Source organism: Pristiophorus japonicus, chromosome 12 (genome assembly GCF_044704955.1).
Source record: "Pristiophorus japonicus isolate sPriJap1 chromosome 12, sPriJap1.hap1, whole genome shotgun sequence".
NCBI lineage: Eukaryota > Metazoa > Chordata > Chondrichthyes > Pristiophoridae > Pristiophorus > Pristiophorus japonicus.
The window spans coordinates 186,425,911-186,450,966 of NC_091988.1; the positions used below are offsets into that span (position 1 = coordinate 186,425,911).

The 25,056-nt window shown below is 47.0% G+C and overlaps 1 protein-coding gene across 1 annotated transcript in view; it reads left to right on the forward strand.

Annotated features, from left to right (window-relative positions):
* The window catches only part of lama5 (laminin, alpha 5), a 360,316-nt gene that overhangs the window by 173,078 nt on the left and 162,182 nt on the right, over positions 1-25,056 (forward strand). The window contains exons 15-19 of the mRNA XM_070896270.1: positions 1,928-2,062; positions 8,752-8,889; positions 14,013-14,059; positions 15,388-15,487; positions 15,653-15,705. Of these exons, the coding sequence (XP_070752371.1) occupies positions 1,928-2,062; positions 8,752-8,889; positions 14,013-14,059; positions 15,388-15,487; positions 15,653-15,705 (473 nt within the window). The remainder of the gene's footprint in view (positions 1-1,927; positions 2,063-8,751; positions 8,890-14,012; positions 14,060-15,387; positions 15,488-15,652; positions 15,706-25,056) is intronic.

Here is a 25,056-nt window from a genome sequence, read left to right on the forward strand (position 1 = left end):
GGATCGAGGTGGTCGGGGAGGGTGGATCGAGGAGCTGGGGGAGGGTGGATCGAGGAGCTGGGGGAGGATGGATCGAGGTGGTCGGGGAGGGTGGATCGAGGTGGTCGGGGAGGGTGGATCGAGGTGGTCGGGGAGGGTGGATCGAGGAGCTGGAGGAGGATGGATCGAGGTGGTCGGGGAGGGTGGATCGAGGAGCTGGGGGAGGGTGGATCGAGGTGGTCGGGGAGGGTAGATCGAGGTGGTCGGGGAGGGTGGATCGAGGAGCTGGGGGAGGGTGGATCGAGGTGGTCGGGGAGGGTGGATCGAGGAGCTGGGGGAGGGTGGATCGAGGAGCTGGGGCAGGGTGGATCGAGGTGGTCGGGGAGGGTAGATCGAGGTGGTCGGGGAGGGTGGATCGAGGAGCTGGGGGAGGGTGGATCGAGGTGGTCGGGGAGGGTGGATCGAGGAGCTGGGGGAGGGTGGATCGAGGAGCTGGGGGAGGGTGGATCGAGGTGGTCGGGGAGGGTGGATCGAGGTGGTCGGGGAGGGTGGATCGAGGAGCTCGGGGATGGTGGATCGAGGTGGTCGGGGAGGGTGGATCGAGGAGCTCGGGGAGGGTGGATCGAGGTGGTCGGGGAGGGTGGATCGAGGAGCTCGGGGAGGGTGGATCGAGGTGGTCGGGGAGGGTGGATCGAGGTGGTCGGGGAGGGTGGATCGAGGAGCTGGGGGAGGGTGGATCGAGGAGCTGGGGGAGGGTGGATCGAGGTGGTGGGGGAGGGTGCATCGAGGTGGTCGGGGAGGGTGGATCGAGGTGGTTGGGGGAGGGTGGATCGAGGTGGTCGGGGAGGGTGGATCGAGGAGCTGGGGGAGGGTGGATCGAGGAGCTGGGGGAGGGTGGATCGAGGTGGTCGGGGAGGGTGGATCGAGGAGCTCGGGGAGGGTGGATCGAGGAGCTCGGGGAGGGTGGATCGAGGTGGTCGGGGAGGGTGGATCGAGGTGGTCGGGGAGGGTGGATCGAGGTGGTCGGGGAGGGTGGATCGAGGTGGTGGGGGAGGGTGGATCGAGGTGGTCGGGGAGGGTGGATCGAGGAGCTCGGGGTGGATGGATTGCGGCAGGTTAACATGGGGGCGCGGTGGAGGGGCTGGGGGGTGAAAGGCAGAGAGCAACACTCCTGCTCCTTCTGGCCCACAACTATTTTGTTGAAACTTAAATCAAATGCCCCCTTTTGACAAGGGCACTAGAACCCACAAATTAACAATTTTAAAATTTGACGAAACCTTAAATCAAATTAAAATTTGGTTGCCGGGGGCGATGATGCGCTTCAATCCCTCCGGCGCCCTTCTGGCCCACAAGCAGTGCTATAAAAGGCACTTGCCTGCTTGATCTGGCATTTCCCACCTCCCTTTAGCTGCTGGGTTTCCTGAGCACCGGAGAAAACCAGCACGCAGCCACATTAACATATTTAAATGACTGACCCCCCCCCTCTCGGGAGCAGGTTAGTCGCCCAACTCCCAACCCACCCGGTTAAACGGCAGGTTGGCGTCTGGCTTCAGGTTTTGAAGAATTTAAGATTTGGCGGAGAACAGGAGATGATTAAATGGCAGAAGAGCGTAAGACAAAAGGGAGCACGATGAGGTATAGACGCGAGAGGATGTGTGAATGGTTAAAGTAGAATAGCAGAAGGGGAGGAGGGAAGCATAGACGATCTGGCTCTCATGGGTTGGGGGTGTGGTGGATGAAGATGGCAAATAGGCACCAGCGCAGCAGATCACCCCGCCGGCCGTGTACCGATCGGGGATCCCCATCCCAATCACCAACCCACAACCACCCCTACCCCCGGGCACTGCTGCACCCCTCCTCCGTTACACAGCTTCATGTCTTTTTCCAATATTGCATCTTTTTGCTTCAGCTCGAGAAACATCAGACTGATTTGCCTTCCTCTTACTAGCTTGTTCCTGTGATGACCGTGGATCGGTGGACAATCTCTGTGGGTCTACGGGCCAGTGCCAGTGTCACCCCAGCTACTCGGGCCCCACATGCAACCAGTGCGCCCCAGGTTTCTACAGACACCCCAGCTGCACACGTGAGCAACTTACTGACGCGCATGTTAAATGTTGGTTTTAAGTCTCAGCATCCTGCCATTCTAGGTGAACCAGACATAACAGCTCACTACCAAAGACCTGTATCAGAAGTGTAAAACCCATGAAGGTGCTTTAGGTCTGGTTAGTGGAGTGTACCAAATGCTGCTGAAAGCCATGACTGGGAACATGCAGAACTCCCATGCGGCTGCCCTTGTTATGTGCTCATTTTTGGAAAAGTTATGCTAATGACTATCACATTCTAAAAATGCAACTCTTTCCTTTACCCTGTCCCCGCAATACCATATATCTCCTAAAAAGATTGCTATTATTCTAAATATGCTTTCCACAAACTTATGTCTCTGCTTTAGTTGAGGAAGGGTGCCATATGTTAAGTGCCATCAGTGTCAGCTGTGGATCGCCTCTGGGTCAGAGGTTGTGGGTTCAAGTCCCACTCAAGAACCTTGAGCACAAAAATCTAGGCTGACACTCCAGTGCAGTGCTGAGGGAGTGCTGCACTGTCGGAGGTGCCGTCTTTCAGGTGAGACGTTAAACCGAAGCCCCGTCTGCTCTCTCAGGTGGACGTAAAAGATCCCATGGCACTATTTCGAAGACGAGGAGAGGAGTTATCCCCAGTGTCCTGGCCAATATTTATCCCTCAATCAATATCACAATAACAGATTATCTGGTCATCATCGTATTGCTGTTTGTGGGAGCTTGCTGTGCGCAACTTGCTTGCCGCATTTCCCACATTACAACAGTGACAAAGTATTTCATTGGCTGTAAAGAGCTTTGGGACGTCCGGTGGTCGTGAAAGGCGCTATATAAATGCAAGTCTTTCTTTCTAAATGTAGGGCCTTCCCTCACTTGATGATTATGAACCAGGAGTTTGAAACCTTCCAGCATTAGGTTAATGTTACAAATATCTCCCCAAGTTGCAAGACTACAAATTCAAACAAGCTTTGCGACAAATTATTAAAAGCTCTTAATTTTGATATCAGTTGAATCGAGTAGAATGCTGTGCTGATGGAGTTAGGTGAAGAGGGGTGGGAGGAGTCGGCTTGTGTGGACACATTTGGCCGATTGGCCTGTTTCTGTGCCGTATATTCCATGTAATTCTATGAGCGAGGCTTTGTCCTTTTTGGGTGGGATTCTTGCTGTTTTGGCAGCGAACTGTGCTGATTCCCAGTGTTCTTTTTGTTGTTGGTGGACTTGATGGTGTCATGGATAAGTGATGCTCTGACATTATTCTACTTTATAAAAAAAGTTGGACAGTTATACCCAAAGCTTTTATAAGAGAGGCAACGCACCTTTCAGTATTCCCCCATCTCACAGCAACATCAACAACTGAGAAAAGCGAAATGCTGCGGATGCTGGAAATCTGAAATTAAAACAGAAAATGCCGGAAATAATCAGCAGGTCAGGCAGCATCTCCTCTACACTCGGGAGACCAAACGCAGATTGGGTGACCGCTTTGCGGAACTCCTCCGTTCAGTCCGTGAGGGTGACCCCGAGCTTCCGATCGCCTGTCACTTTAATTCCCAGCTCCATTCCCACTCTGACCTCTCCGTTCTCGGCCTCCTACACTGTTCCAACAAAGCTCAACGTAAGCTCGAGGAACAGCACCTCACCTTTCGGTTAGGCACTTTACAGTCTTCTAGACGTGACAACGAGTTCACCAATTTCAGACCATATCCTCTGCCCCTATTTTTTTCCCAGACAGCAGCTGTTGATAATTCTGCCATTCCCATTTACATCTCATCTAGACTCATCTTTTGTTTCTTTACTTGTCCCATTACCATCTCCTTTTGCCTTGCACCATCATCCCTTTTGTTTCTTAATCTCTCCTGCCTTCCACCCTATCACAGACCTTCCCTTTTGCTCTTTCCTCTCCTCCCCGCTCTCCCTGCCCCTGCATTTGCTTATAACCTGTTACATCTCTAACTTTTTCCAATTCTGACAAAAGGTCATCGACCTGAAACGTTAACGCTGTTTCTCTCTCCACAGATACTCCCCGACCTGCTGAGTATTTCCAGCATTTTCTGTATTTACACCAACAATTTACAGCACCTTTTCAAATAATGAAATGTCGCAAGCATTTTACAGGGTTAGTGGTGGCCTGCAAGCAGGACGGAGGAGGATAGTTAGGGGAGGTGACTGAGTCAGGTTTAAAGAGGTAGGTTTGAAGAGACTTTTGAAATGAACGAGAGGCAACAAAACAAAGAGGTTTAGGCAGAGAATTCAAGTGTTGAAGGCTGAGGGCTCCGTTGCCAATGGTGGAGAACAGTGCGGGGAGAAGGGGTGTGGCTGGGGAGGATGGAGGCCGGTGGGGGTAACACGCAGCAGGCCAGAGTTGGATGAGTGGAGGGTGCTTGCAGGGGGGTGTAGGGCTGCAAAAGATTGCAGATGAAGGGTCGAGTGATGTAGTTACCAGATGCATCAGCAACAAAACCATCTAAGAACACATGCCCAGTTAGCAGGTCTGGCTCTAGACTGACACTAGTCCAATTCTAACCATAGTTATACTAATGGGGGGGGATTCTGCAGTTATAGAAACATAGAAAATAGGTGCAGGAGTAGGCCATTCGGCCCTTCGAGCCTGCACCAACATTCAATATGATCATGGCTGATCATGCACTTCAGTTCGTCGAGGAGGAGGTGGGAGTCCGGGGTCGGAGGCCTATAAAAAGGCCGTGAGTTCAGCAGCCGGGAGTTCGTCGAGGAGGAGGCGGGAGTCCGGGGTCGGAGGCCTATAAAAAGGCCGTGAGTTCAGCAGCCGGGAGTTCGTCGAGGAGGAGGTGGGAGTCCGGGGTCGGAGGCCTATAAAAAGGCCGTGAGTTCAGCAGCCGGGAGTTCGTTGAGGAGGAGGCGTGGCTTGTGCAGCAGCAGGGAGATGGCAAAAAAGAAGTAGAAACAAATCGAAAGGTGACGTCACAGCCAAGGGGGTAAGTGATTGGCTGGTGATTGGTGAGTAGTTTTTCTTTTTTCCTCTATCAGTAAGTAACCTTTTAGCATTGTTGTTGCCAAATGAAGTTAATCTAGGGGGTTAAGTCATGGCAGGAGAGCTCGGACACGTATTATGCTCCTCTTGTAATATGTGGGAAGTCAGGGACGCTTCCGGTGTCCCTAACGACTACATGTGCGGGAAGTGTGTCTGCCCGCAGCTCCTGACGGACCGCATTGCGGCACTGGAGCTGCGGGTGGATTCACTCTGGAGCATCCACAATGCTGAGAATAACGTGAATAGCACGTTTAGTGAGTTGGTCTTATCGCAGATAAAGACTTCACAGCCAGGTCGGGAATGGATGACCAACAGGAAGAGCAGTGCAAGGAAGGTAGTGCAGGGGTCCCCTGCGGTCATCCCCCTGAAAAACAGATACACCATTTTGGGTACTGTTGGGGGGGGGGGGGATGACTCATCAGGGGAGAGCAGCAGCAGCCAAGTTCATGGCACCGTGGGTGGCTCTGCTGCACAGGAGGGCAGGAAAAAGAGTGGGAGAGCTATAGTGATCGGGGATTCTATTGTAAGGGGATTAGATTGCTTGGATGTTGTGGAATCGGTATGGGTGGAGCTACGGAATACCAAAAGGTAGAAAATGCTAGTGGGAGTTGTGTACAGACCGCGTTAGTAGTGAGGTTGGGGACAGCACCAAACAAGAAATTAGGGATGCGTGCAATAAAGGTACAGCAGTTATCATGGGCGACTTTAATCTACATATTGATTGGGCTAACCAAACTGGTAGCAATGCGGTGGAGGAGGATTTCCTGGAGTGTATTAGGGATGATTTTCTAGACCAATATGTCAAGGAACCAACTAGAGAGCTGGCCATCCTAGACTGGGTGATGTGTAACGAGAAAGGACGAATTAGCAATCTTGTTGTACGAGGCCCCTTGGGGAAGAGTGATCATAATATGGTAGAATTCTTTATTAAGATGGAGAGTGACACAGTTAATTCAGAGACTAGGGTCCTGAACTTAAGGAAAGGTAACTTAAATGGTATGAGGTGTGATTTGGCTAGAATAGATTGGCAAATGATGCTTAAAGGGTTGACGGTGGATAGGCAATGGCAAACATTTAAAGATCACATGGATGAACTTCAACAATTGTATATTCTTGTCTGGAGTAAAAATAAAACGGGGAAGGTGGCTCAACCGTGGCTAACAAAGGAAATTAAGGATAGTGTTAAATTCAAGGAAGAGGCATATAAATTGGCCAGAAAAAGCAGCAAACCTGAGGACTGTGAGAAATTTAGAATTAAGCAGAGGAGGACAAAGGGTTTAATTAAGAGGGGGAAAATAGAGTATGAGAGGAAGCTTGCCGGGAACATAAAAACTGACTGCAAAAGCTTCTATAGATATGTGAAGAGAAAAAGATTAGTGAAGACAAACGTAGGTCCCTTGCAGTCGGATTCGGGTGAATTTATAATGGGGAACAAAGAAATGGCAGACCAGTTGAACAAATACTTTGGTTCTGTCTTCACGAAGGAAGACACAAATAACCTTCCAGAAGTACTAGGGGACCAAGGGTCTATTGAAGGAGGAACTGAAGAATATCCTTATTAAGCGGGAAATTGTGTTACAGAAATTGTTGGGATTGAAGGCCGATAATTCCCCGGGGCCTGATAGTCTGCATCCCAGAGTACTTAAGGAAGTGGCCCTCGAAATAGTGGATGCATTGGTGATCATTTTCCAACAGCCTATCGACTCTGGATCAGTTCCTATGGACCGGAGGGTAGCTAATGTAACACCACTTTTTAAAAAGGGAGGAAGAAAGAAAACGGTAATTATAGACCGGTTAGCCTGACATCAGTAGTGGGGAAAATGTTGGAATCAATCATTAAGGATGAAATAGCAGCGCATTTGGAAAGCAGTGACTGGATCGGTCCAAATCAGCATGGATTTATGAAAGGAAAATCATGCTTGACAAATCTTCTGGAATTTTTTGAGGATGTAACTAGTCGAGTGGACAAGGGAGAACCAGTGGATGTGGTGTATTTGGACTTTCAAAAGGCTTTTGACAAGGTCCCACACAAGAGATTGGTGTGCAAAATCAAAGCACATGGTATTGGGGGTAATGTACTGACGTGGATAGAGAACTGGTTGGCAGATAGGAGGCAGAGAGTCAGGATAAATGTGTCTTTTTCAGAATGGCAGGCAGTGACTAGTGGGGTACCGCAGGGCTCAGTGCTGGGACCCCAGCTCTTTACAATATACATCAACGATTTAGATGAAGGAATTGAGTGTACTATCTCCAAGTTTGCAGATGACACTAAATTGGGTGGCGGTGTGAGCTGTGAGGAGATCGCTAAGAGGCTACAGGGTGACTTGGGCAGGTTAGGTGAGTGGGCAAATGCATGGCAGATGCAGTATAATGTGGATAAATGTGAGGTTATCCACTTTGGGGGCAAAAACACGAAGGCAGAATATTATCTAAATGGCAGCAGATTAGGAAAAGGGGAGGTGCAACGAGACCTGGGTGTCATAGTTCATCAGTCATTGAAAGTTGGCATGCAGTTACAGCAGGCGGTGAAGAAGACAAATGGTATGTTGGTCTTCATAGCTAGGGGATTTAAGTATAGGAGCAGGGAGGTCTTACTGCAGTTGTACAGGGCCATGGTGAGGCCTCATCTGGGATATTGTGTTCAGTTTTGGTCTCCTAATCTGAGGAAGGACGTTCTTGCTATTGAGGGAGTGCAACGAAGGCTCACCAGACTGATTCCCGGAGTGGCTGGACTGTATATGAGGAGAGACTGGATCAACTGAGCCTTTATACACTGGAGTTTAGAAGGCTGAGAGGGGATCTCATAGAAACATATAAGATTCTGACAAGACTGGACAGGTTAGATGCAGGAAGAATATTCCCGATGTTGGGGAAGTCCAGAACCAGGGGACACAGTCTTAGGATAAGGAGTGGACCATTTAGGACTGAGATGAGGAGAAACTTCTTCACTCAGAGAGTTGTTAACCTGTGGAATTCCCTGCCGCAGAGAGTTGTTGATGCCAGTTCATTGGATATATTCAAGAGGGAGTTAGATATGGCCCTTACGGCTAAAGGGATCAAGGGGTACGGAGAGAAAGCAGGAAAGGGATACTGAGGGAATGATCAGCCATGATCTTATTGAATGGTGGTGTAAGCTCGAAGGGCCGAATGGCCTACTCCTGCACCTAGTTTCTATGTTTCTATGTAGTACCCCATTCCTGCTTTCTCTCTATACCCCTTGATCCCTTAAGCCGTAAGGGCCACATCTAACTCCCTTTTGAATATATGTAACGAATTGGCCTCAACAACTTTCTGTGGTGGAGAATTCCACAGGTTCACCATTCTCTGGGTGAAGAAGTTTCTCCTCATCTCGGTCCTAAATGGCTTACCCCTTATCCTTAGACTGTGACCCCTAGTTCTGCACTTCCCCAACAGATAGCAGGAAAATGGTTGTTCCATTTACAAATAAACGATTACACGTGTTTTTTAAACTCCTACTTTATATTTCAGTAATATGTTTTAGTTTCTGTTGTGAGCTGGTTTTCTTGCTGATGTACTTGGTAACTACCTCTCCTGCACCAGAGTCCAGAAAGTGAAGTAGCAACGGTTCGGTGTCCGTGTTGTAAGTAGGAGCGAGGCCCCAGTGTTTGGCAGCATTGTAGCGTCGTGCATGGAGCAAGTTCTAATTGCTGATCGATTGATTATTTATTGCAGCCTGTCGGTGTACCTTGGAAGGCTCGTATATTAACTCTTGCGACCAAGAAACGGGGAGGTGTAGCTGTCGACCCTACGTGACGGGGCTGCATTGTGACACTTGCGCCGAAGGAACTTACGGCTTTCCTGATTGTCGAGGTAAGGGGTTTAATGGCCTTCTGTTACACACTCAAATTGACCATTGTTTCACTGAAGTAGGAAAAAAAATGAATTCATAACTAGAAAAATAATCATGGGATCATATTGTTTTGCCAGGCCTCGTGTGGTGACCTTAGTTAGAAATCTGATCGATGACGGATTTCTGAGCACACTTCGGATGTATTTATTTTTAGCCTGTAGTAATCAAACAACAAAGTATTGTTTGTTATGAGAGATACAGTGACTAACTTTTGCTGCAATAATAATTCGAAAACATATGTAATTGCTCCAGCTATGACATTACATTGTAAGATATCAGTAACATCTCCCGTCTCCGCCCTTGCCTCAGCTCATCCGCTGCTGAAGCCCTCATCCATGCCTTTGTTACCTCTAGACTTGACTACTCCAATGCACTCCTGGCTGGGCTCCCACATTGTAAACTAGAGGTGATCCAAAACTCTGCTGCCTGTGTCCTAACTCGCACCATGTCCCGCTCACCCATCACCCCTGTGCTCACTGACCTACATTAGCTTCTGGTTAAGCAACGCCTCGATTTCAAAATTCTCTTCCTTGTTTTCAAGTCCCTCCGTGGCCTCGCCCCTCCCTATCTCTGTAATCTCCTCCAGCCCCCCAAGATGTCTGCGCTCCTCCAATTCTGTCCTCTTGAGCACCCTGATTATAATCGCTCAACCATTGGTGGCCGTGTCTCTGTTGCCTGGGCCCTATGCCCTGGAATTCCCTCCCTAAACCTCTCTACCTCTCTTTCCTCCTTCAAGACGCTCCTTAAAACCTACCTCTTCGACCAAGCTTTTGGTCACCTGCGCTAATTTCTACTTACGTGGCTCGGTGTCAAATTTTTTATCTCATAATACTCCTGTGAAGTACCTTGGGATGTTTCACTTACTAATAAATACAAGTTGTTGTTGTTGATATTAGCATACAAGGGCTTAATGTATGTGATTGATTATTTTAGCTAGCTGTTAACATCCTTAAAATAAATGGGTTATCGTCGCTGCTAAAATGATGAAAAGTGGAATTGCAGATAAACATATTAAGCATTAGCACATTAATATCCTATACTGTAATTTCAGGGCTTCTGTGTCATTCACTCTTAATAAGCCCCCAATATTACTGCAGTTAAATCACATAACAAAATAGTATATCTGCTTTGACAGCGGAGCCCAGCATCCATCACTTTTCACCACTAACTTATCGGACTGATGATTTTATTTTTGCTGAAGGTAGAGTCAATGCGTATGTATGTGTTGCAATGTTCTTCAAGGAATAATAGGTGTTAGAGGTCAGACGATGCTGATAAATTGCATGACCTTTATTCTCATTGCTTCCACCCCCTTTGCAATATTGCCTTGTCGTGCTCTATTTCATTTTTTCTGCAATCCTCTCCTGAAGGCGCCAACCCACGATGGAACCTTACCCTTCTGTGAGGGTTATTATAGCACCGCACCACCACTCTGCAGGAGGTCAACTAACTTGGAACAGACTAGGAATCGAATCTGGGCTACTCCTTGTCTGTATGGCATCGTACTGTACCACACAATGCTCACTTGAGATATTGGGGAGCTTGAACTCCTGCATATTGGTTTGTTAGTGTAATTTTTCTTCGATTACAGTGGCAGCATATTGGCGGTACTGTAGAGTAGTCGTGGTACACTGTGCCTGTGGCATTACTGGGTGGTGTGGGATGCTGATGCTTGGTGTTCGGTTTGCCCAATGTGCGAGGCCTGCTCCTCCAACTACTTTGATGTACAAGCTATGTGAGAATGTGGAATGCACTGCCCCAGCAAGTCATAGATGCAGAATGTCATAGATATCATCAAAATCCACGACACGGCCCTGGAAAACGTGGACCACTTTCCATACCTCAGGGGCCTATTATCAGCAAGGGCAGACATCGACGACAAGGTTCAACACTGCCTCCAGTGCGCCAGCGCAGCCTTCGGCCACCTGAGGAAGAGAGTGTTCGAGGATCAGGCCCTCAAATCTGGCACCAAGCTTATGGTTTACAGAGCTGTAGTGATACTCGCCCTCCTATATGGTTCAGAGACGTGGACCATATATAGCAGACAACTCAAATCGCTGGAGCAATACCACCAACGATGTCTCCGCAAGATCCTGCAAATCCACTGGCAGGACAGACGCACCAAAGTCAGTGTTCTAATCAGGCCAACATCCCCAGCATCAAAGCACTGACCACACTCGACCAGTTCCGTTGGGCGGGCCACATTGTCCGCATGCCCGACACAAGACTACCAAAGCAAGCGCTCTACTCGGAACTCCTACACGGCAAGCGAGCACCAGGTGGGCAGAGGAAACATTTCAAGTACACCCTCAAAGCCTCCTTGATAAAGTGCAACAACCCTACTGACACCTGGAAGTCCTTGACCAAAGGCCGCCCTAAGTGGAAGAAGAGCATCCAGGAGGGCGCTGAGCACCTCGAGTCTCGTAGCCGAGAGCATGCAGAAAACAAGCGCAGACAGCGGAAGGAGCGCGCAGAAAACCAGTCCCACCCACCCTTTCCTCCAACGACTGTCTGTCCCACCTGTGACAGAGACTGTAATTCCCGTATTGGACGGTACAGTCACCTAAGAACTCACTTTTAGAGTGGAAGCAAGTCTTCCTCGATTTCGAGGGACTGCCTATGATGATGAGATGCAGAACCAATTAGGCTGTTTAAACAAGAGATGCGATACTTACTTGAGAAGTACGGATGTAGAGAGAGGGTAAAACAAAATTAAGATTTAAGACATAGAGCTGCCATGGCTAACAGAATAGCGGGGCCGTTCCACAGGCGTGGTGGGGGGGTAGTTTTTCATCTTCACTGCCTGGGCAATAATGTGGCAAAGTGACGTGCCTACCCATTATAGAACACACCCAATTTCCATTCCATGGATTTCAAGAGAATGAAAATGAGGCAGGTTCTATAACAAAACAGACAATCGGCACTGCCAGGTAGTGAAAGGAAGAAAGATTTGGATGTATATAGCGCCTTTCATGGCCACCAGACATCTCCAAGTGCTTTACAGCCAATGAAGTACTTTAAAAAAAAGTGTAGTCACTGTTGTAACGTAGGAAACACGGCAGCCAATTTGCGCACAGTAAGCTCCCACATGCAGCGATGTGATAATGACCAGATAATCTTTTTTTTGTCATGTTGATTGAGGGATAAATATTGGCTGGAACACCAAGGATAACTCCATCTAAATAGTGTCATGGGATCTTGCTCGTCCACTTGATAGGGCCGACGGGTTCGGTTTAATGTCTCATCCGAAAGACGGCACCTCTGACAGTGCAGCACCTCCCTCAGCACTGCACTGGAATGTCAGCCTGGAGTTTTCGTTTGTGGACTTGAATCCCGAACCTTCTGATTCGGAGGCGAGAGAGCTCCCCACTGAACCACAGCTGACACTGAAGATATAACTCTACCCCATTGTGTACTTCCGTGACACATTAAAATGAAGAGCATTACGTAAACTTAAATCAATTTTGCAAATATTTAATGTTGTCTCGAGGAATCACTTCTTGTGCAGGAATATTTTGTGACAGCCTCTCTGTGGTGCCAGTTGTTTTGCTATGTATTCAATGAGGCACTTACCTCACAGAATCATTTAGAGCTCGACAGGCGTTCTTCTCCTCGTTCAGGTATTACTAATGTAACGTTTTATTTACAACGCCACCTGTTTTCCTTCCAGTACGTCTGGATTTAATTCTGGTCATTGTCATCACAGTTTAAGTGTCACGCCTCAGTTGTGTTCAGTCAGATCCACTCACTGGGCCCAAGTTTCGGCCTCAGTTGCTCCTGCTTTTTGGAGCAACTGGTGTAGAACGGAGTATCTTAGAAATTCAAATTCTCGGCATTTAGTTTGCTCCAGTTCTAGTCAGTTAGAACAGTTTCACTTTGGAACAGTATTTTTTTTTCAAAAGGGGGCGTTTCCGGCCACTTACGCCTGTTTTCAAAGTCTCGGCAGTGAAAACTTACTCCAAACTAACTTAGAATGGAGTAAGTGAAGATTTTTGTACGCTCGAAAAAACCTTGTCTACACTTAGAAAATCAGGCGTAGGTTACAAATTAGGCATAGGGAACGAGGTGGGGGGGGGGGGGGAGGGGGGGAAGGGAAGTCATTAAATTCTACAATCAATCCTTAGTTATACTTATACAAATATTATACAAATAAATCCAACCTGAATAAAAATTTATAAGCAAATAAAAGATTAAATAAACCATGTTCCTACCTGTGTGAAACATCAGCAGCCTTCGAGCTGCTGTGCTTCAGGCAGGCCTTTCATGTTGGCGACAGGCAGGGGTGTGGCATCAGTGTCTCGACGGCAGCCCCAACAGCGGCAGCAAGCAGCCTTCGAGCTGAGCTGCTGTGCTGCAGGCAGGCCTTCATTCTGTTAGTGGCTGGCCGGCAGCCGAAGGATCAACACTGGACGCACGCAGCTTTTCAAGGGGGTTGAGGCCATTCGGCCATGGGATAGGAGCGGCGTCAGTGGCTGGCCGGCAGCCGAAGGATCAACACCAGACGCACGCAGCTTTTCAAGGGGGTTGAGGCCATTCGGCCATGGGATAGGAGCGGCGTCAGTGACTGGCCGGCAGCCAAGTCCTTTTAAAAATGGCCGAGTGCCAATGTTTGTTTGACACTGCGCGTGCGCGCACGCTCCAACGCGCACGCACAGGGTTGCCGGCACCACGTTGGCTCATTTAAATTGGATCCGCCCCCCACTACTTACAGAATCGGCGCGAGTGTTTGGCTCCGCCCCCCCCCCCGCTGTGAAGAGCGCGCCATGCCAAGCTGAGATCGAGCTCCGAGGAGCCGGAAAACATCGAAGTTTTTTTCTAGCGCACTTTTAGGCGCGAAGAACAGGTATCCAGCTCGGAGGTGCACCGTTTTCGGCAACTTGGGGCCTTTGTCCTTCACGAGTCTTTAATATAGAAAGAAAACAAGGACCTTGCATTAGTATAGCACCTTACCACATCCTCCGAGTGGTTCATATCCAATGACGTGGAACCACTGTTGTTAGGTAGACAAAGATGCAAAACCAGCTGGTAAACGAGTGAACTCTCATGGCCTCACACTGTGTTTTTCTTTTTTATTTATTCATAGTGGCTTCCTGTAACCCAGCAGGCTCTATATCTCTCTCCTCTGATGTTGTAAGTAAAGTGCATTTACTATATGTTAAACTTTGAATTATATTCTATTTTTTTTAACTGGATAGATAGATCTCATAATCAAAGCATTTGTAGAATGGGCAGGAGATTCACTGGGGCGGGGTGAGTGGGGGGGGGGGAGTGGGAAAGAGGGAAGGGGGAAGTCGCGTTAGGTCAATGGGTTAACGCAGTGGGAAGATTTCTTCTGGTTGCTCGTTCTCCCACACATAAACACATCTTGTTAGAATGCTTTTACATTGGATTTGCGATGTCACTGACACACAGCGCAGGTTCCTCCTCTGTGTAATGAGACTGTAAATCCATTCTTTTGAAAGGGGTTTACAATTTTTAAGCATCACCCACAGGGAAACCTCCCCCTAAGATTGGTTTAAAAATTGATTCGTTTTTAAAACTTCCAGAAACTGAGAAACAGTGAAAAGAAAAATGCTTTGTGTATTTGGTTGGCGGCTCAGCTCCTCAGGTGCCAGTTTATTACTTGTCACAGAACCAGCAGCTTACTCTCTGGCATTTGCCAAGGAGGCCACCAGTGGTTGAAATGGAGACTTGCGACAGCAGGCCTCAAAGGCCTCTCCTGCTGCATGGCATTGTCCGCTAACTCCGAGCTGTTTGTAAGGCTTACATTTTTTAAAAAACAAGTTTAATTGCTATATATAGCCACTGTAATTTATCAAATATAGGTTTCCCAATGTTTGAACTTAAATTCCACCCCCCCCCCTCCCCACCCACGCTGCCATAGCAACACTGGGCATCGCGGATGCAGCCCAGTGGGTCCCAGTCCTATTTTCCGCCTCTCGACACCTCAGTTATACTGAGAAATCAGCAGAAGCTCTGAGCCGATATTTAACAGACAGCATTATTTAACGCTTCCCACTAAATGGAAATAGGTGTTCCTGTTAGAATTTTGTGTTGGCATGCTCGAGTTTAAGGGTCAGAGTGGAACTGACTTCTCGTGACACATTACAGAGACGGAAGACACTTCCTTGTCGGTTTGGAGATGACTTTGTCTCCTACAACTATTTTGAATACTTCACCCCTTAGAGCCAGCGATACAGAAGTAAATTAGTGGCTGTGTCATTTGTAATCCACTTCCAATGAAAAAGTTGGGCCTCACAGTCATCGAAGCAGTTCCACTGTGGGAATTCAGCATTTTGGTGATGATGCCAAACGTGTGCAACCAATCCAAAGCACATTTCCAGAAATGCTGTAAAGGTTTGAAGAAAACTTGTACTTGATGTAGCCAGACTAGAATTTTACTGGTAGGTGGTGCATGTGAATATAACTGACCAGAGTTGTTTGTGCATCTTTTCCAGGACTCTTGTCAATGTCGGACAAACGTTGAAGGTTCAGCGTGTGATAAGTGCAAGCCTCTTTATTGGAATCTTTCACCAGAAAACCCGCGGGGCTGTGCCAGTAAGAAATCACTTCATATCCCAGCACTGTGCCACACTTAACACTGGTGGACACTTTTCATTGACATTTGTATTTCTCACCTGAATGAAGTTGCCATTTTGTGCACTTTGTGCAGAATGGTGCCATTGTCAGTCACTGACTGTCTTTATACACATTTCTTTTCAGACTGTCAGTGCCATGTGGAAGGTACATTAAACGGTGTTGCAGAATGCCTGCAGGTTAGTCCAAGTGGAATATCGCAGTATAGCAGAAATTCTTTCTGCATCAACGAGTCATTGAACCCGTAAAGCAATTGGTTGGGGGAGAAAAAGCAGATTTCTCTTCTTCTGCTCACCATCAGAATTGTATTCATGAGAATTTGTAGCCGTTAATTGGTGCAATTATGTCGCTCTTTTTCTAAAGTGGGTTATTGCCTGAAAGGTGATTCCTCCCTCACTGCCAAACTCCAACCTCTCACTCGCTCTCCCCCTCACTCCATGAATACTCCGGTAGTCACTGCTCCTCTGAAATTTCTTTTTTTTCCCCCTTGAACACACCAAATGTGCGCATAATCTTCCACCTCTCTATACCCTATATTGTGTTCAATTCAAGACTTTTTCACAGACTTTTTCACACACAACAAGCGAGAGTCTAACCACCACCCCATGACATTCAATTGCATCACCATCGCCGAATCCCCCACCATCAACATCCTGGGGGTCACCATCGACCAGAAGCTTAACTGGACCAGCCACATAAATACTGTGGCAACAAGAGCAGGTCAGAGGCTTGGTGTTCTGTAGCAAGTGTCTCACCTCCTGTCTTCCCAAAGCCTTTCCACCATCTGCAAGGCACAAGTCAGGAGTGTGATGGAATACTCGCCACTTGCCTGGATGAGTGCAGCTCCAACAACACTCAAGAAGCTCAACACTATCCAGGATAAAGCAGCCCGCTTGATCGGCACCCCATCCACCACCTTAAACATTCACTCCCTCCACCACCGGCGCACCGTGGCTGCAGTGTGTACCATCTACAAGATGCACTGCAGCAACTCGCCAAGGCTTCTTCGGCAGCACCTCCCAAACTTGCGACCTATACCACATAGAAGGACAAGGGCAGCAGGTGAATGGGAACACCATCACCTACAAGTTCCCCTCCCAAGTTACATGCCATCCTGACTTGGAAATATACCGCCGTTCCTTCATCGTCACTGGGTCAAAATCCTGGACTCCCTCCCTAACAGCACTGTGGGAGTACCTTCACCTCACGGACTGCAGCGGTTCAAGAAGGCGGCTCACCACCACCTTCTCAAGGGCAATTGTGGATGGGCAATAAATGCTGGCCTTGTAATGCCCATATCATGGACCGAATTTTAAAAAAAAGGACTTCAAAGGTATGGACTGCCTTACTTCCCTCGGTTTTTCCAGCCTCAAATTTTCAAGCTAAAACCCGAGCTTGGCGTCAACTAAATAGTAATTGTTGATTTACTTTGTCTTCTGTCTGGGACAAAAGGCCTTGGCTTTTCACTTAATTAAACATGTTATAAAATGGTTGGCCGAGTAAAAGGAATCCGACTGCCCCAATCTTTATTTTCATCGACCAATACAAATGAGCAAATTCTTTGTAATATTTAATTGCATCTGTTCCATGTACCGCTTTCAAAATGTGGTACTATGATCAGCTTTAGACGATTAGCAATGCGAGCAACATTTAGGTTGAGGAGAGACTTCATAGAGGTGTTTTTTTAAAATTCATTCACGGGATGTGGGTGTCGCTGGCAAGGCCGGCATTTATTGCCCATCCCTAATTGCCCTTGATACAACTAAGTGGCTTGCTGGGCCATTTTAGAGGGTAATTAAGAGTCAACCACATTGCTGTGGGTGTGCAGATACATGTGAGCCAGACCGGGTAAGGATGGCAGACTTCCTTCCCTAAAAGGACATGAGTGAACCGGGTGGGTTTTTACAACAATCCGGTAGTTTCATGGTCACCATTACTGATATTTAATTAAATTTAAATTCCCCAGCTGCTGTGGTTGGATTTGAATTTATGTCTCCAGATCATTAGTCCAGGCCTCTGGATTATTAGTCCAGTAACATAACCACTATGCTACCTTTTGGTGTTCAAAACGATGAGGGGTTTTGATAGAGTGAATGAGGAGAAACAGTTTCCACTGGCAGGAGGCACCAGAGGGACATAATGGCAAAAGAACCAGAGGGGAGATTACATAGAAACATAGAAAATAGGTGCAGGAGTAGGCCATTTGGCCCTTCAAGCCTGCACCACCATTCAATAAGATCATGGCTGATCATCACCTCAGTATTCTTTCCTGCTTTCTCTCCATACCCCTTTATCCCCTTAGCTGTAAGGGCCATATCTAACTCCCTTTTGAATATATCCAATGAACTGGCATCAACAACTCTCTGCGGCAGGGAATTCCACAGGTTAACAATTCTCTTAGTGAAGAAGTTTCTCCTCATCTCAGTCCTAAATGGCTTACCCCTTATCCTTAGACTGTGTCCCCTGGTTCTGTACTTCCCCAACATCGGGAAAATTTTTCCTGGATCTAACCTGTCCAGTCCCGTCAGAATTTTATATGTTTCTATGAGATCCCCTCTCTTCCTTCTAAACTCCAGTGAATAAAGGCCCAGTCGATCCAGTCTCTCCTCATATGTCAGTCCAGCCATCCCGGGAATCAGTCTGGTGAACCTTCGCTGCACACCTTCAATAGCAAGAACGTCCTTCCTCAGATTAGGAGACCAAAACTGAACACAATATTCCAGGTGAGGCCTCACCAAGGCCCTGTACAACTGTAGTAAGACCTCCCTGCTCCTAAACTCAAATTCCCTAGCTATGAAGGCCAACATATCATTTGCCGCCTTCACCGCCACCTTCATGCCAACTTTCAATGATTGCACTGAGATAAGTATGCACTGCCTGAAAGGGTGGTGGTGGCAGATACAATACTAATTTTCAAAAGGGAATCAATTTGCAGGGCTATGGGGACAGAGCAGGGGGAGTAGAACTAATTGGATAGCTCTTTCAAAGAGCCAGCAAGGCACTTGGGCTGAGTGGCCTCCTCCTGTGCTATATAATTCTATACACACACTTACATTTTTGAGCCTTTCCTACCCTCTGTTAGATTTTTCAGCTTGTGTATTTGAGACTATTCTCATAGATGTGTCTGCATGAGTATCATCACTAGCTCTGATAGCTGGGTAAACATTCAGCCATACACCCAGGATAGCAAACACAAAAACCTTTCAACTCATCACTTTAGCTAATGGGATTCTCCTGTGCCTCCAGAGGATCACAAGATCAGACCTTGCTTCACACTTGGAATATCAAGTGGATTTATTTCACAAACAAACAAGCAAATAACTAACTGCTATAACAGAGATATGTTTACAATTGAAATTATACTATCTGGCTCCCCAAAATCCTCTATGTTTGCGATTTATACATAAATTACTATTTTTTTAAAAATAAAATGTTTATATGCACAATGATTCTTATAGATACACTGGTCTGACCGAATCATTGAAGGTTCCAAATTGATTATCTCTGATCTGAACAATTCAATTGAACTAACTAGTTCCTAAAACAGTTGCTAGGGCTTCTTGGATTTAAGTCCTGAGTAACTAAACTACGTAACAACGTCAGACTCCGCCCCATCTCAGCTCATCCACTGCTGAAACCCTCATCCATGCCTTTGTTACCTCTAGACTTGACTATTCCAATGCATTCCTGGCTGGCCTCCAATCTTCAACCCTCCATAAACATAAGATCATCCAAAACTCGGCTGCCCATGCCCCAACTCACACCAAGTCTCACTCATGCATCACCCCTGTGCTCGCTGACCTACATTGGCTCCTGGTTAGGCAACACCTCTCTTTTAAAATTCTCACCCTTGTTTTCAAATCCCTCCATAGCCTCGCCCCTCCCTATCTATATGGGTAGAGCTGCAGAACACCAAAGAGCAAAAAACATTAGTGGGAGTTGTGTACAGACCTCCAAACAGTAGTAGTGATGTTGGGGAGGGCATCAAACAGGAAATTAGGGGTGCATGCAATAAAGGTGCAGCAGTTATAATGGGTGACTTTAATATGCACATAGATTGGGCTAGCCAAACTGGAAGCAATACGGTGGAGGAGCATTTCCTGGAATGCATAAGGGATGGTTTTCTAGACCAATATGTCGAGGAACCAACTAGGGGGGAGGCCATCTTAGACTGGGTGTTGTGTAATGAGAGAGGATTAATTAGCAATCTCGTTGTGCGAGGCCCCTTGGGGAAGAGTGACCATAATATGGTGGAATTCTGCATTAGGATGGAGAATGAAACAGTTAATTCAGAGACCATGGTCCAGAACTTAAAGAAGGGTAACTTTGAAGGTGTGAGGCATGAATTGGCTAGGATAGATTGGCGAATGATACTTAAGGGGTTGACTGTAGATGGGCAATGGCAGACATTTAGAGACTGCATGGATGAACTACAATTGTACATTCCTGTCTGGCGTAAAAATAAAAAAGGGAAGGTGGCTCAACCGTGGCTATCAAGGGAAATCAGGGATAGTATTAAAGCCAAGGAAGTGGCATACAAATTGGCCAGAAATAGCAGCGAACCCGGGGACTGGGAGAAATTTAGAACTCAGCAGAGGAGGACAAAGGGTTTGATTAGGGCAGTGAAAATGGAGTACGAGAAGAAGCTTGCAGAGAACATTAAGACGGATTGCAAAAGTTTCTATAGATATGTAAAGAGAAAAAGGTTAGTAAAGACAAACGTAGGTCCCCTGCAGTCAGAATCAGGGGAAGTCATAGCGGGGAACAAAGAAATGGCAGACCAATTGAACAAGTACTTTGGTTCGGTATTCACTAAGGAGGACGCAAACAACCTTCCGGATATAAAAGGAGTCAGGGGATCTAGTAAGGAGGAGGAACTGAGGGAAATCCTTATTAGTCGTGAAATTGTGTTGGGGAAATTGATGGGATTGAAGGCCGATAAATCCCCAGGGCCTGATGGACTGCATCCCAGAGTACTTAAGGAGGTGGCCTTGGAAATAGCGGATGCATTGACAGTCATTTTCCAACATTCCATTGACTCTGGATCAGTTCCTATCGAGTGGAGGGTAGCCAATGTAACCCCACTTTTTAAAAAAGGAGGGAGAGAGAAAACAAGGAATTATAGACCGGTCAGCCTGACCTCAGTAGTGGGTAAAATGATGGAATCAATTATTAAGGATGTCATAGCAGCGCATTTGGAAAGAGGTGACATGATAGGTCCAAGTCAGCATGGATTTGTGAAAGGGAAATCATGCTTGACAAATCTTCTGGAATTTTTTGAGGATGTTTCCAATAGAGTGGACAAGGGAGAACCAGTTGATGTGGTATATTTGGACTTTCAGAAGGCTTTCGACAAGGTCCCACACAAGAGATTAATGTGCAAAGTTAAAGCACATGGGATTGGGGGTAGTGTGCTGACATGGATTGAGAACTGGTTGTCAGACAGGAAGCAAAGAGTAGGAGTAACTGGGTACTTTTCAGAATGGCAGGCAGTGACTAGTGGGGTACCGCAAGGTTCTATGCTGGGGCCTCAGCTGTTTACACTGTACATTAATGATTTAGACGAGGGGATTAAATGTAGTATCTCCAAATTTGCGGATGACACTAAGTTGGGTGACAGTGTGAGCTGCGAGGAGGATGCTATGAGGCTGCAGAGTGACTTGGATAGGTTAGGTGAGTGGGCAAATGCATGGCAGATGAAGTATAATGTGGATAAATGTGAGGTTATCCACTTTGGTGGTAAAAACAGAGAGACAGAATATTATCTGAATGGTGACAGATTAGGAAAAGGAGAGGTGCAACGAGACCTGGGTGTCATGGTACGTCAGTCATTGAAGGTTGGCATGCAGGTACAGCAGGCGGTTAAGAAAGCAAATGGCATGTTGGCCTTCATAGCGAGGGGATTTGAGTACAGGGGCAGGGAGGTGTTACTACAGTTGTACAGGGCCTTGGTGAGGCCACACCTGGAGTATTGTGTACAGTTTTGGTCTCCTAACTTGAGGAAGGACATTCTTGCTGTTGAGGGAGTGCAGCGAAGGTTCACCAGACTGATTCCCGGGATGGTGGGACTGACCTATCAAGAAAGACTGGATCAACTGGGCTTGTATTCACTGGAGTTCAGAAGAATGAGAGGGGACCTCATAGAAACGTTTAAAATTCTGACGGGGTTAGACAGGTTAGATGCAGGAAGAATGTTCCCAATGTTGGGGAAGTCCAGAACCAGGGGTCACAGTCTAAGGATAAGAGGTAAGCCATTTAGGACCGAGATGAGGAGAAACTTCTTCACCCAGAGAGTGGTGAACCTGTGGAATTCTCTACCACAGAAAGTTGTTGAGGCCAATTCACTAAATATATTCAAAAGGGAGTTAGATGAAGTCCTTACTACTAGGGGGATCAAGGGGTATGGCGAGAAAGCAGGAAGGGGGTACTGAAGTTGCATGTTCAGCCATGAACTCATTGAATGGCGGTGCAGGCTAGAAGGGCCGAATGGCCTACTCCTGCACCTATTTTTCTATGTTTCTATTGCTGTAACCCCCTCCAGCCCTACAACCCTCTGAGATATCTGTACTCCTCCAATTCTGGCCTCTTGCGCATCCCCAATTTTAATCATTCCACCATTGGTGACCGTGCCTTTAGCTGCTAAGGCCCTAAGCTCTGGAATTCCCTCCCTAAACCTCTCTGCCTCTCTACCTCTCTCTCCTCTAAGAAGCTCCTTGAAACCTACCTCTTTAACCAAGCTTTTGGTCATCTGCCCTAATATTTCCTCTTGTGGCTCGATGTGAAATTGTGCTCAATGTGGTTCTTGTGAAACATAGAAACATAGAAACATAGAAAATAGGTGCAGGAGTAGGCCATTCGGCCCTTCTAGCCTGCACCGCCATTCAATGAGTTCATGGCTGAACATTCAACTTCAGTACCCCATTCCTGCTTTCTCGCCATACCCCTTGATCCCCCTAGTAGTAAGGACCTCATCTAACTCCTTTTTGAATATATTTAGTGAATTGGCCTCAACAACTTTCTGTGGTAGAGAATTCCACAGGTGCACCACTCTCTGGGTGAAGAAGTTCCTCCGCATCTCGGTCCTAAATGGCTTACCCCTTATCCTTAGACTGTGACCTCTGGTTCTGGACTTCCCCAACATTGGGAACATTTTTCCTGCATCTAACCTGTCTAACCCCGTCAGAATTTTAAACGGTTCTATGAGGTCCCCTCTCATTCTTCTGAACTCCAGTGAATACAAGCCCAGTTGATCCAGTCTTTCTTGATAGGTCAGTCCCGCCATCCCGGGAATCAGTCTGGTGAACCTTCGCTGCACTCCCTCAATAACAAGAATGTCCTTCCTCAGGTTAGGAGACCAAAACTGTACACAATACTCCAGGTGTGGCCTCACCAATGCCCTGTACAACTGTAGCAACACCTCCCTGCCCCTGTACTCAAAGCTTTCTTAACCGCCTGCTGCACCTGCATGCCAACCTTCAATGACTGATGTACCATGACACCCAGGTCTCTTTGCACCTCCCCTTTTCCTAATCTGTCACCATTCAGATAATAGTCTGTCTCTCTGTTTTTACCACCAAAGTGGATAACCTCACATTTATCCACATTATACTTCATCTGCCATGCATTTGCCCACTCACCTAACCTATCCAAGTCGCTCTGCAGCCTCACAGCATCCTCCTCGCAGCTCACACAGCCACCCAACTTAGTGTCATCCGCAAATTTGGAGATACTACATTTAATCCCCTCATCTAAATCATTAATGTACAGTGTAAACAGCTGGGGCCCCAGCACAGAACCTTGCGGTACCCCACTAGTCACTGCCTGCCATTCTGAAAAGTACCCATTTACTCCTACTCTTTGCTTCCTGTCTGACAACCAGTTCTCAATCCATGTCAGTACACTACCCCCAATCCCATGTGCTCTAACTTTGCACATCAATCTCTTGTGTGGGACCTTGTCGAACGCCTTCTGAAAGTCCAAATATACCACATCAACTGGTTCTCCTTTGTCCACTCTACTGGAAACATCCTCAAAAAATTCCAGAAGATCTGTCAAGCATGATTTCCCTTTCACAAATCCATGTTGACTTGGACCTATCATGTCACCTCTTTCCAAATGCACTGCTATGACCTCCTTAATAATTGATTCCATCATTTTACCCACTACCGATGTCAGGCTGACTGGTCTATAATTCCCTGTTTTCTCTCTCCCTCCTTTTTTAAAAAGTGGGGTTACATTGGCTACCCTCCACTCGATAGGAACTGATCCAGAGTCAATGGAATGTTGGAAAATGACTGTCAACGCATCCACTATTTCCAAGGCCACCTCCTTAAGTACTCTGGGATGCAGTCCATCAGGCCCTGGGGATTTATCGGCCTTCAATCCCATCAATTTCCCCAACACAATTTCCCGGCTAATAAGGATTTCCCTCAGTTCCTCCTCCTTACTAGACCCCCCGACCCCTTTTATAACCGGAAGGTTGTTTGTGTCCTCCTTCGTGAATACCGAACGAAAGTACTTGTTCAATTGGTCCGCCATTTCTTTGTTCCCCGTTATGACTTCCCCTGATTCTGACTGCAGGGGACCTACGTTTGTCTTTACTAACCTTTTTCTCTTTACATATCTATAGAAACTTTTGCAATCCGTCTTAATGTTCCCTGCAAGCTTCTTCTCATACTCCATTTTCCCTGCCTAATCAAACCCTTTGTCCTCCTCTGCTGAGTTCTAAATTTCTCCCAGTCCCCAGGTTCGCTGCTATTTCTGGCCAATTTGTATGCCACTTCCTTGGCTTTAATACTATCCCTGATTTCCCTTGATAGCCACGGTTGAGCCAACTTCCCTTTTTTATTTTTATGCCAGACAGGAATGTACAATTGTTGTAGTTCATCCATGTGGTCTCTAAATGTCTGCCATTGCCCATCCACAGTCAACCCCTTAAGTATCATTCGCCAATCCATCCCGGCCAATTCACGCCTCATACATTCAAAGTTAGCCTTCTTTAAGTTCTGGACCATGGTCTCTGAATTAACTGTTTCATTCTCCATCCCAATGCAGAATTCCACCATATTATGGTCACTCTTCCCCAAGGGGCCTCGCACAACGAGATTGCTAATTAATCCTCTCTCATTACATAACACCCAGTCTAAGATGGCCTCCCCCCTAGTTGGTTCCTCGACATATTGGTCTAAAAAACCATCCCTTATGCACTCCAGAAAATCCTCCTCCACCGTATTGCTTCCAGTTTGGTTAGCCCAATCTATGTGCATATTAAAGTCACCCATTATAACTGCAGCACCTTTATTGCACGCACCCCTAATTTCATGTTTGATGCCCTCCCCAACATCACTACTGCTGTTTGGAGGTCTGTACACAACTCCCACTAACGTTTTTTGCACTTTGGTGTTCTGCAGCTCTACCCATATAGATTCCACATCATCCAAGCTAATGTCCTTCCGAACTATTGCCTTAATTTGCTCCTTAACCAGCAATGCTACCCCACCTCCTTTTCCTTTTATTCTATCCTTCCTGAA